Source organism: Pundamilia nyererei, unplaced genomic scaffold, assembly GCF_000239375.1.
Source record: "Pundamilia nyererei isolate P.nyererei 1_Seehausen unplaced genomic scaffold, PunNye1.0 scaffold00524, whole genome shotgun sequence".
Lineage (NCBI taxonomy): Eukaryota > Metazoa > Chordata > Actinopteri > Cichliformes > Cichlidae > Pundamilia > Pundamilia nyererei.
The window spans coordinates 6,890-19,711 of record NW_005187925.1 but is presented as its reverse complement, the minus strand read 5'-3'; the positions used below and the strand labels follow the sequence as shown (position 1 = coordinate 19,711).

Sequence of the window (12,822 nt, the reverse complement as noted above, 5' to 3'; positions counted from 1 at the left end):
TTCAGGTTGTAAATCGTGTTTTTAAAAAGTAACTAAGTAATTAATTACTTTTGAAAATAAGTAATCAGTAAAGTAACGGGATTACTTTTTGGGGGAAGTAATCAGTAATTAATTACTGATTACTTTTATTCAAGTAACTTGACCAACACTGCTCGTGAATGAACCCTGAATTTGACTCAGAGTGAACGATCCACCTAAAACCTGAGTTGAGACTGAACATGTGATTTCAACAGTCTGACCCCAGGTCACCTCACCAACAGGGCAAATGGAGATACGAGGTTTTGGAAACCTCACTGAAAAAATATCAACATATGAAAGCATTATCTCACCAGGTTACTGATTCTATTATTGAAAGAAGAGAATGAAACAAAGAACTTGGCAAAGTGGATTTTTTTCTTACCAGTGAGTCCGACAGGAGAAGAGCTGAACCTTCGACTTATTTTCATGTACTGACACTGGTACAGTCCATCATGATCAAAGTTCACATTTTGAAGATTGAATGTAACAGAGCTTGTAGAGGATGGTTTAGTCTGACTGAATGAGCCTGAAGTCTTCTGGAGGATAAAAGTTCCACCTGAGAGCTTATCTGAGACTGAGCAATTGATTCTGACGTCCTGACCCCAGGTGACCTCATTACTGTACAAGGAGATGGTGGGCTCAGGGAGGGTTTCTAAAGAAAAAGAAAAAAAAAAGATGTAGTATTAGATAAAACAGGACACAGTCGAGTTCAGATCAGATAATATTAGTGGCTACGATATTGGCTAATGGCTTAGCTGATACCGTTTTGTGTCTGCAAATGACAAATCTCTGCAGCTAAATACCAGACCACTGTTTTTTTTTCATGTTGTATCTGATTTAGTGTCTGCTGGCAGTTATGTGCAGTACTGTTACTGCTGGTTATGGTTACACTATCTCCAGCCTCTCGTATACACACAGAAAAATGAGGCAGGTGTGCTCTCTCCTCAATACCACAATAATCTGTACTGCCTCCTTCTCTTCTCCAATACACTGCGACCTCTTGGTTTCTCTCCCTGGACATCTTCGACATATGATCAATGACCATTAAGTCAAATTATAAAGAAAAAACATCAGATAAACACTCACTGAAACTGATCATGAGCTATAACAGTGTAGAGCAGGCTGGTAATGGTTTAAACTTCTCTGATTAGTTACTGGCACTAATTTTACAGACTTTAACTGCTCTTTTCATTCTCTCATCTCATATTTCCTTTTTCTCACAATATCTTGAGGGGGATAGACAGAAACTTTTTTGACCTTGCTTCTATCTTATGAATGTTTCAGGTTATTGCTGCTAAAGGAGGTTTTTAAATTAGAGTGCACACATTGTAATGATGCTTTTAAAAAAAGTAAGATAAGCAAAATATGATGGAATGAGAACAAACTAGAATCTAAGTTTTAACTAATACATGAAAAAACCCAGTTGTGACACCACCACAGACTTTTGGAACAGTTTTCTTACCTGAACAGACCACACCAGCGTCTTCACTATGGCTACAGTCGTGTGTCCTAAGTCCTCTGTGACGACAATCATCTAGAGAAGTTTCACTTCCTGAACAGTCCACATCATCAAGCATGATAGTCCCTGTACCTTGACCAAAGTAAGCAGACCCAAGAGCCTCCAGTGCTATCCCACAGTTCAGCTCTCTACAGACCACCTCAGCATCTTTTACGTCCCAGCCATCATCACACACTGTTCCCCAGGAGGTGTAACGGTAACGGTAAGAGTAGGAGTAGGAGTAGGAGTTATAGTAAGACTTATAGATTTCAACCCTTCCAGAGCACCGAGTGGACCCATTTCCAGCTAATCTGAGCAGACCTAGGAGGAAAAAGACAATATGAACTATATTGCAAAAATGGCTTTAAATTGAAAATGTAAGTATGACAGGTTAGAACAGACTGACCTGCAGAAGGTGAAGGTGACACCACGAGATAAACAACTATGGGAAAATTAAACCATGGAATGTTATCAAGACATAAAGTTATTCAGTATAAAAATAATTTAAGAAAAGTTGTAAAGTTATCCAGACTGTCTCTGTGATAAAGAAAAGTATTAAACATTATGGAAAATCTGTTTTACCGAAGATCAAGAAGTGCAGCGCTCTCTTCTCTCTGCCCTCCATGACTGAGAAGAAAGGCTGCTGCTTCGTGTCATTTATGAGAACAGATGACAGAAAACTGAACTAAAACCTGTGGTTTACAAAAGCACTTTGCACTGGTTATCCTTCTGAAACACTTCTCCTTTTGATTTCTTTTTTTTTTTCTTACATGAAGTAACAGAGCACTAATACTGAACAACTCTGAAATTTAGAGCACCAAAAGAAACTGCAGCACTCAAACAACACATTTAATAATAATAATAATGGATTGCATTTATATAGCGCTTTTCGGGGCCCTCAAAGCGCTGTACAATTCCACTACATTTACCAGGTCTGGGCTTAAAAATAAATATAAAAATGTCCTTTTATATGGATCTGAGTATTTAATTGTAAGTAACGGTCTAACATCCAAGAAAGGAGGCAGATAATGGATTACAGATCTTCCTTATAAAACCAACGCATAAGCTTATTTTGACGAGTCTCTTTTTCAGGCACCGTACAAAAAGCAAAATGAACAAAACAAAAAAAGAAGGAAACAGAAATAGATTTAAAAAAAAACAAGTAAAATACATAGTAGGTGCTAAACATACACATGACACAAACACATGAACAAATCAGACAGACTCAAATGCCAGTGGGAAATAAGTTTTGAGTCTAGTTTTAAATGACTCAGTGGAGGGAGCACATTTGACTATGAGGGCAATGCTCTTCCACAGGTCAGGGACAACCACAAGAATGCAGGTCTCTTTGACTTTAAATACAGAGCAGAGAACAGTCAGAAGCATCTGCTCAGCTGATCAGAGGGACCTGGAAGCTGAACAGGGCTGCAAGTGGCCAAAGATGTAGAAAGCAGCCAAACCATGAAGGGTTTTGTAGACAAACAGGAGAAACTTGAACGTGATTGTAAAACTAACTGGCAACCACTGGAGAGAAGTTAAAACAGCTGTAATATGATCTCTTTTTGGGGTGTCTGTGAGGAGCAACATTTTGAACAAACTGGAGACGGGACAGGAAGGTCAAGTGAGAGGAAATGAGAGATGTAAAAATCACAGTTTTAATGTTGGAAAAAAAGAAAAATACAAAAACTAAGCAGGGCAGAAACAGACAAACAGACAGACACTACTTCCACAAAGGGGGAGAAAAGAACAGAGGGAGACGCAGACAATATATATGCAATAGGGAATTGGCACAGAGCGGATACACCTGGGAAACACAGTTAGGGAACATAACCTGGCTGACCAGACAAAGGAAGCAAAACTGAACATCTCACACACGACTATAGAGCTCTAATCATCTGCAGCAGTAACACTGATCCATAGAACACTGACGGGGAACATTTCTTTTTACACTTTTAAGTGTAGTGAAGTGTTTTCAAAATATTTTACTACTATTTCAGCTTGTCTTGTCAAAAGCTAAAAGTCATAATCACTGCTTGCCTTGTCTAGCAATTATTCTGCATCAATAAATTGACACTAGTGAAAAAAAAGAAGCATCTTGAGATTTGGACCCTTTTTTTAATCATTAGGTAGGTAAAAACCCAAAATTTTATATGCAAATGTCATCCTACCCACTTATAAGTAAAGCAAACAACATTTTATAATTCTTAAAGAAATCAAAGATAGTTTTGATTTTCCACAGACATTTGACAGACAGGAGGTGGTTTGGTGGCAGGAAAGGAGAAGCTAGTGTGTTGCAAGTTTCACAGTGCAATTATGTGATTTTGCATGCGTGGATATGGGAACTGCAAAGTAAGTAAATTAGGTGGAAATGAACATTTTTTTTCTTGATATGACCTATGTGAACTATCACAAAAAGATAGCTGATAGCTATCTTTAAATGTATTCCAGTCAGAAGATCCCATAAGTCCTCATCGTAAAATGCTGCTTAAGTGCTGCACCTGGTTTGCAGCCTGTTTTATGAGCACGGTCGGAGCTGCTATCCTCTCCTGCTAAACAGGTTAAAATAGATGTAAGAGCAACAGGACTTAGTGTCGCGGAACTGAAGAAGCTCGTCGCAGACTATATCGTCGAGGACATGTTGCCGATTTCCACTGTAGACTCTGAGTCATTCTGGTGCATCGTAACTAAAAGTGGTGTCAATTCTGCCCCAGAGAAAGTCATTTGTAGGATACCTTAAGAGAGAATATAACAAAATGAACTCTATCTTGAAGGCTACACTCAAAGAGGTAGAGTTTGTTTCCACCACTGCTGACATCTGGACAGTAAATAATAAATGTTTTATGGGGGTAACAGTTCAGCCCTGTCATTTGCAGTCTGAATCTGAAAATGAAGAAGGTGATGACGAGGAACTGACCTTTACTGATGTCATAGAAGCCCTTTCAACCGCATCTGGTGATGCACAGTTTAGCCTCCCTCCGCACTGCAGATGTGCATCACACACAATTAACTTGATTTCAGATTTCGATGTTGATAAACGTCTAAATTCCTGTGCAGACACCAAGGCTGTATATAGGAGTAGCATTGCAAAATGTTCTGCTCTTTGGACTAGAACAAGTCGATCAACATTAGCCTCTGAACAGGTGGAGGAAGTCAGCCGCAGCAAACTAATGGTACCAACATCCACAAGTTGGAATTCCCTGTATGAGGCCATTTCCAGAATCATCACAATTTCCTTGAATGAACTTAATGCCCTGTGTGTAAAACTGTTTTTCTGCCTTGTTTGTCTGTTGTGGTATTTAGCCTAACAAGCGGCTCGCATTTTATTAACCTTCAGTTTTTTCCTCGTGGCTGATCAGTCATGACAAAATACAGATGTATTGACTAAACTAAAACAGTACATAAATATAGCAAACGGTAAATAAATGGGCCATTATTATTGCTACTCCCCCTGGTGAAAACATATGTACAGTTTGACTTTTTGTTCGCTTAAAAAATGAGAAGTGTCACGGACACGGTTCCGGGGACTCGGGGTCCGTGAGCAGTGTGGACTATGACCTCTACTTTACTATAGTTAAGGTGTGTTACCTTAGTTTAGTTCCTTGAGTGTTTTAAAGTTTAGATGTCTTATTTTTCTTATATTCAGTTTGGCTCTGTGAATTTTTTCCTCGATCTTATTCTTTAAAATGCTGAGTCTACATTTTTTGCTAGTTTCCCTTACTGATGATTTGTGGAGTGCTTAGTTCCCTCTGCGTTCCCTCTCATTTCCTCCATCTGTCTCATCTTGCTGTTTGTCCTTGTCTTCCACTGTTTTCTTGTATCTATGTGCACACTTATGAGTCAGGCAGCTAATCAGTGGCTCCTGTGCGCTTGTCTTTGGAGGTTTTCTGGTTTTGATTACAGCCACTGCTCACTGGAGAAACTATAGTAATGCAACTCATGCATTTCAAAAACTATAGTATTGGAATGACTTGATTCACAGCATTATGCTTATTTCAATTTTACACAGCCTCCTAAATTGGAAATAAGGTTGCCTTACTTTCCTCTGATTAAAAAGATCACTTGTTTTATTTTAATTTTGATAAATTTCAGTGTTTTAAAAGTTTAAATGGATTTAGTCATGCACAGAAACACAACAAACTCTTTGTCACTAAATCATAATTAAGCCTGACTATGACTCTTTTTATCTGACAGTTTGCTGCCTATTACAGCCTGGTTTTAACAGATAGCAATCTTGTATTTAGCTCGCCCAGTTACAGTCAAAGCACCACAAACATGTTCAGCAGTTATATTACATAAAAAAAAACCCTGTGAATACTGTGTGTTTGAGATCATTTTAGAGGTTTGTTCTCCTTCCAGGCTTCTTGAGACTTGGAGCCATGTTTTATTCATTTGATGGGTAAAAACTCTCAAAGCTCTAATATTTTATTTGTAAATGTAAATGTCATCTTACACACTCATGACTTAAACAACACCATGTTTAATTCTTAAAGGGTTAGATAACGTGTTGTCTCTGTCTCTGGGCAAAGTTAAGACAAACAGTTTTGATTTCCCAGACAAAGTTAATAAAGAGAAGATGGTTTGGCTCCAGGAAAGTGGAAGCTAGTGGTTAAAAGTTACACAGTGAAACTACTTGGCTGTGTATTTGTAAATATGAGTGTGTGTATATACTGACGTTTGTGGCTAGTGATGTTGAGCAACATAACTGACTTAATTTCTGTTCTTTCTGTGTCCATCCTTTACATTACTGCAATCTTGTGACTGCAGAGGCTAGCAGCTTTTCCTGGTGGTTTGGGCATTCACATGATGGATAAACTGCTGGTCTTTCACAGTAAAGTCATGCTGCCCTTGCTCTGCTTTCACAGATCTGAGATCAGTTATGATCTGCGATGTGTGTGGAACTACAGCTAGCATTAGTAAATAAACAAACTTCAGTGATTTATCATTATAACACAGTAGTTTTCTCTGGCTAACTAGCTTGGCCAACATGTGTGATGTACAGAAGAAACAAAGTTGTTAGCAAGTCCATAGCAAGGGCTATACTAAAACTTATGTAAAAGATGTTTTATGGTGTTTTTATCACAACATGCTAACGTCAGCATGCTTTTATTACTTTATGCTGACATTAGCCTGCTTTATAAAGCCAACATCTGACATGTGACCTATGACTGAAGTGCTATATATTAAAATGATGTCTTTTATCATTTTTACCCACAGGATTGGAGGAGGATTGGCTGAAATCTGTGACTTCTATAAGCTGTAGAAACTTGAGATTTTAAGATCATGAGGTGTGTTTTTGCAAAACCTATTGGCATCATTGTGATGTTGAACGGCATCATATTGAAAAAATAAATACTGTGTTGCACAGCTCTCTCAGTGCCCCTTATATATTACGGTACTTGACATGGTTTCTTGAAATTTTTTTTCATTGTCAGCTTTAACCTTTGGCACTAACAATAAAGGTCACCTTGAACCTGACCTGAACCTGACACATAAATTAAATCATCTTAAGCTGTTATTAGTATTTACAATAACATAAAATTGGAACATGATATCTTTAAATCTGTGGAAGCTCAGGAATGATTGAAAAATTCCTCCACAAGGGGAAAGTGCCAATGGGTAAGTTGTGCCACCCCTTGTTTCTAGGGAACCATAGAAGAAATTGGTCTGTCACCCCACATTCTTGAAGAGTCAACGATTTTCAGTCTTTCTTGGCTCTTGATGGAGGCGGTCGCATTTTCTCCTTCTCCTTCTCCCTTATCTTTCCTGCTTGGCTTCTCATGTCTTTTGTATAGTCTCGCCTCTCTCTAACCCTCAGAGAGTCTCCCAGACTTGTTCTCTAAAAATTTAAAGAAGAATTATGGATTTGACCAACTGGTCCCTTAACGAAATTGACAACTTCTTCACGATGAGAAGCCGATGATAGACCCATCGTCTATCATGTCGGCCAGCCTTATGGGATTTTGAACAGCTTTAGCCGCTTCTTGTTCTTCAATAAGCCAGGTCTGAACCAGCTCCAATCAGCCAGATCTCTGTTATCGTGGTTCCGAATTGGTAAATGTCATGCAATGTCCTCCATCGAGAGTGTCGCCAGACACACGACGCAACCCACCATCGAGTATCCGGCAGCAAACATCTCAGCAGGACAATCGGGCTCTCCCAAGCCCAGGTTTCTCGTCAAGAAGAAGTTGTAAATTCTGTACTCAGACTGTGTTTATTTAACGCAATATGGAACTAAGATCTTGGAGAAGCTCATGGCTCTGAAATGGAAATTGAGAGTCCTGGTGACCAGTGACGGACATTAGACCAACTGTAAAATTGGATGCAGTTTGTTCGCACTAACCAAAACAACCCCCCCCCCGTATTGAGTATTATTCTGGGGGGAGCTCTTTTCTCTCCTTGTCTTTCCTCATGTTGTGCATTTTCCGTTGTTATACCTCTCTGACCTGTCTTCCCCATGTGATGTTTGCGTAATGTATGTATGGTCGGAAGGGTAAGATGGCGCTGGCATAAGGCAGGCAGCCTTAACCCAATTTCCTTCGGGGCCAACCTTCGGGATCAATGAAGTTTATAGAATTGATCTGAATTTTATTCATCCTGCAAAGAGGAGAGCCTCATTGCATGAGAATTAAGCATATTTACGTTCAAAAACATTTCACAAATGTTTGCTTTGGTGTCTAAACTATGAGTCTATACACCTAGCATGATGTTAGCTCAAAACTGCTGGATGATGCCTTTTTTGGTGGGGTTGGGGTAAATCGTGCCAAGGGACCTGGGTTGTTGTGCCACTGGCTTAGAAATGAAACATATTATTTTATTGTAATTTTCCATTGTACTTTTCTGTCATGGTTCTGGGTCATTTGACCCAGGGTTTTGTGTTTATTATTATTGTGATCTTGTGTTCCAGTTTATTTTGATTAAATGTTTGGGTTTAGACTTTTTAGTTCTTAGGGTTTTGGTTCTGTGCTCCCTCTGCTTAGTGTCTGCCCATGCGTTCCCTCTTTTCTCTGTCTGTACCGTGTCTGAGTTCAGTCTGTGGATTTCCTGTTTTACTTTGAAGGTCTGTGTCTTATGTCAGTGTTTTCAGTTTTGTGCTGTGTCTCCCAGCTGTTTCCCCTTAGTCCTGTTCCCCTCATGTCTGCGTCATCCCCTGCTCATTGTTGCGTCGCCCCTCATTCTACTCTGTGTGTTCTGTTTTCCTGTTTGCCTGCCTGTTAGTTTATTTGCTTTCCCAGTTTTGGTAGTTTTCTGTTCAGTCTGCAATCTCCCAATAAAGCCGGGTGTTTTGAGTTCAAATTTGCCTCTGTGAGTCCTGCTCTTGGGCCCACCACTCCTGCCTGCCTTCACTATGACATTTTTAATTTCAGACCAAAAATATAGATAGACCGGAGTTATAATAGAGAGGACAGGCAGGGCTTTCACTCCTTTAGAGGACATGGACAGAGTGAACGAGGTGGAGAAGGGGAAGTCCATTCGAAATGTTGCAAGAAAGATGAACATATTCAGAATGACATTAAAGTGATACATAAAGAAGAAATAGATAGATGGAAAAGAAATAAGCCTATAAACGGATATAAAAGAACTGGACTTGCTAAAGAGCTGGCAGATCATTTAGAGGCATTAGCAGCCTTTATATGTTAATTTCTTTGTGCAAACTCAAAAGCTAGTTCATGGTTTTTGAGTTTTGAGTTAATCACATTGGAAAAAAAAATTGGAGGATCAAGACAATAATGTGGCAAAATTTACTGTTTCCTTAATCAGAACAATAATTTCGATCTGAACTAAAAACGTTGAAATGGGTTGTTTTCTTTCTTCTGTACTGATCACTGTGTTAAATCTTTAGTTACTTGTTGGTCTCCATTAATGCTAATGAGATTTTTTTTTTTTAAATGCAGTTTATTTGTAATTTTGTAGAAAAGGCTCTGCACATGTGAAAATAAAAAAGTAGTTATGGCAAATTTAATTTTATATTAGTTGAAAAGATGATGTTGGTTAACGCTGATGTCTTTGGAAAAAGGGAGATTTAATATGATAAACTGAGGGTAGGTAATATAATGTACACAGTAGCTATAATTGATGTAAATGGGCATTTATACACCTGTATATTTTATCAAACATCAATCATAATTTGTGATCAACTTAATTTTTAGACATTGAAATTTCTTTGTATTTGTGACTAATTTACAAAATAAAAAAAAGACTTTGACATTTCAGAAAAATAAGACATTTCTAACTGACTTCAAACTGTTGAGCTGTAGTGTAGCTGTAGTGGAAGTATGAGGACAGGGAGAGACTGTTAAAAAGTTATGAGCTGTCTTGCTGCAGAGAAAGTGGAGTCTGTCATCCTTGAAAAGCTCCCAAGATAGGCAGCTGGCAGGATTGAATAATGCTCTGCCTCTGTGGTCAAGTACAGACATAGGCTTTAAGCAACCATGAGCCACTGATAACATGGGGCGATTGTGGCTCAAGAGTTGGGAGTTCGCCTTGTAATAGTAAGGTTGCCGGTTTGAGCCCCGGCTTGGACAGTCTCGATCGTTGTGTCCTTGGGCAAGACACTTCTCCCATTGCATGCTGGTGGTGGTCAGAGGGCCCAGTGGCACTAGTGTCCAGCAGCCTCGCCTCTGTCAGTGCGCCCCAGGGTGTCTGTGGCTACGATGTCGCTTGCCATCACCAGTGTGTGGATGGGTGGATGACTGGATGTGTAAAGCACTTTGGGGTCCTTAGGGACTAGTAAAGTGCTATACAAATACAGGTCATTTACCATTTTGTTTTAATTATAAATTCACATTTGCTTTAACGTAGTATTACATGAGGTTTATCAGTAATGTTTTCACAGATGGTAATTTTGGGGGTTTTAATGAATCATTTATGGTAATTCACTCATGATGTGTTAGGAAATGTCTACACAGTTATACATGGCATACATAGTAACAATCACTCCTGTATGGACAGATCACATGATTATAAACCAGGTACAAATTTGATTTAATGCGATTATAAATCAAAAACTGGAATGATCCATCACAAACCTTGCAAAGTTACTGTTGTTAATCTGCACAATGATTTTGGTTTGTGCTGATGTCTTTGGAAAAAGGTTTCTTGACTGACAAATTGGTGGTTACCCAGAACCCTGTCCCAGCCTCCATCTTCATCACTATCAGCATGTTGACTCTGGGGTGAGGGTTGTGCAAAATCCTTTCACTGCTATGATTCCATTGGAGTTTAACTGCCAAACAGTTAAATTTATTTCTGTATTTCAATAAATCATGTTCGGTTTTTCCACATGATCTCTCCTCATTGAACTGTTTTTTTTAGATAAGTTTCAAGCCATTAAGCAACAATACCTAAACCAAAAATATTATCATCAGGAGCGAGAAAGTGTCTGGACCAGAGATGGGCAGTAATGCAGTAATCTGATTACTTTTTTTCAAGTAACACGTAAAGTAAGGGATTACTATTGCAAAAAAGGTAATTAGATTACTGTTACTTTCCCGTGAGCACGCTGCGTTACTGCATTACTAAAACCGAGAATGTCAATCAAGTGTCAACAATGGATAATATGACGAGTGTGGGAGAGAGTATGAATGTGCAGCGTTTAAAGCGTGGAAGTACTGACCTTAGTTTGAGTTTAATTCCGTAAAAAGTGACAAAAACATTAGCGTCCGCTGTTCACTGCATGGGAAGAAAACTTTTTTTACAGCGGAAAACCCCCCTAAACTTCCAAACAAGCACCGAGTGCGCTACCACGGGAATGTGAAATTCACAGAGAAACTGCCGGATCCTTCCACTGACCGCTGCGGCACACCTGTACCAGGGCAAACCTCCGCCTGCCCCACTCCTGTTATACAGGTGAAAACAGAGCAACAGGACTGCTGAGTCTTTGACTTTATTCATTTTCTGCTGTGTTTTACTTGCATCTACTTGAAAGACTGAGTGTAAACACAAAAAAATATTTCATTTTATATGCTGGAACTGTCGGGGTCCTGGGTGTCCTGACCCAGCGCTTTTAGTTTTTTGTGATTTTTATATTCTGTCGAGTTCTCATGTGATTTATTCTATGGTTTCTAGTTTTGATCCCTTGCCCCTCATGTTTCTCTGTGCCCCCTCTGTTCTGTGTAAAGTCCGTGTTTCTTGGTCTGTGTCTTTGCATGTTTGGAGTTTCCTGTGTTTTTTGTCACTCTGTATTGTGAATTATGTTCTCATGGTTGGTCTTTTGTTACTCCCTTGAGTCTAGTTTCTTGTTTCCAGGATTTCCCTCTGTGTATTATTTATTATCTCTAGTCTTTTGGTTCTTAGAGTTCTCTGCCTTATGGTTATGTCTCTGTTTCTTAGTTGCTCCACCGTGTCAGTGTTATACTTCCTGTTTTACTTTGAAGGTCTGTGTCTCATGTGAGTGTATCCTACTTTGCTTCCTTGTTTCGTCAGTTCTGATTTTCCCCAGCTGTGCTCTCCTTCTGTGTCTCATTCCCTCATTATTCCCCAGTGTATTTAAGCCCTGTTTTTCGGTGTTAGTGTTGTGTTTTCTCTCATGCTATGTGAATTGCCCTGTGTTTCCCTGTGAGTTTCGGCTAATAATTTCGTAGTGTAGTGTAGTGTAGTGTAGTGTAGTGTAGTGTAGTGTAGTGTAGTGTAGTGTAGTGTAGTGTAGTGTAGTGTAGTGTAGTGTAGTTTTGTATTGCCAGCCAATAAAGCTGTGATTTTGAGTTCATCCCTCGAGTCTGAGCACCTGACACACAGCGCTTCCTGACAGGAACATCGGCGGAATGGGGGGTGGCTTACTGGGCTTAAGCCCAGGTCATTTTTTTCAGACGTCTTTTGGAGTGTAATTTGTTTCATAGTTAGATGACTGACTGACAACTGTATAAAACAAAAACTAAACACAATTTTCGAAGCACATAGCACACAGTAATAAATTCCCTTTAATTTTGGTATGATCCGAGCTCAGGCACTAGGCGACTGAGCACAGCACTTACGCCTGTGAGCGAGGGGGGAGAAGCTGCTCCCTGCGAGTTTGCTGCAGACAGGAGAGCTTAAGTTTGACCAGGTACCAAAGCAAATCATTGGCACTGTTCTAATAATGTAAATATGACGGTGTTTCACAAAAGATTGATATCAAACTGATCACTTGACCCATATTACGTTACTTGCTCTTCGAGTGAATCAACAAATGGTGAAATGAAAAGCCGAACAACAACAACAATGCTTTCTTTTTAGAGAGTCTTAGCTTACATGTGTGTTTATTTCATATTTTCAGTTGTTACCCTCCACGGCTAAACAAACTCTCTAAATCGGTTTCAGATATGTACTGA

General features: G+C 39.3%; 1 protein-coding gene across 1 annotated transcript in view; it reads right to left on the bottom strand.

Moving 5' to 3' along the window:
- LOC102194322 (leukocyte elastase inhibitor A-like) overlaps positions 1–2,154 on the bottom strand; it is a 34,843-nt gene extending 32,689 nt beyond the window's left edge. Inside the window, exons 1-4 of the mRNA XM_013907790.1 lie at positions 2,099–2,154; positions 1,923–1,958; positions 1,481–1,837; positions 401–670 (exon numbers count right to left, since the gene is read on the bottom strand). Coding sequence (XP_013763244.1) covers positions 401–670; positions 1,481–1,837; positions 1,923–1,958; positions 2,099–2,141 — 706 coding nt within the window. The 5' untranslated portion in view covers positions 2,142–2,154. The remainder of the gene's footprint in view (positions 1–400; positions 671–1,480; positions 1,838–1,922; positions 1,959–2,098) is intronic.
- Between the last annotated feature and the right edge of the window lie 10,668 nt (positions 2,155–12,822).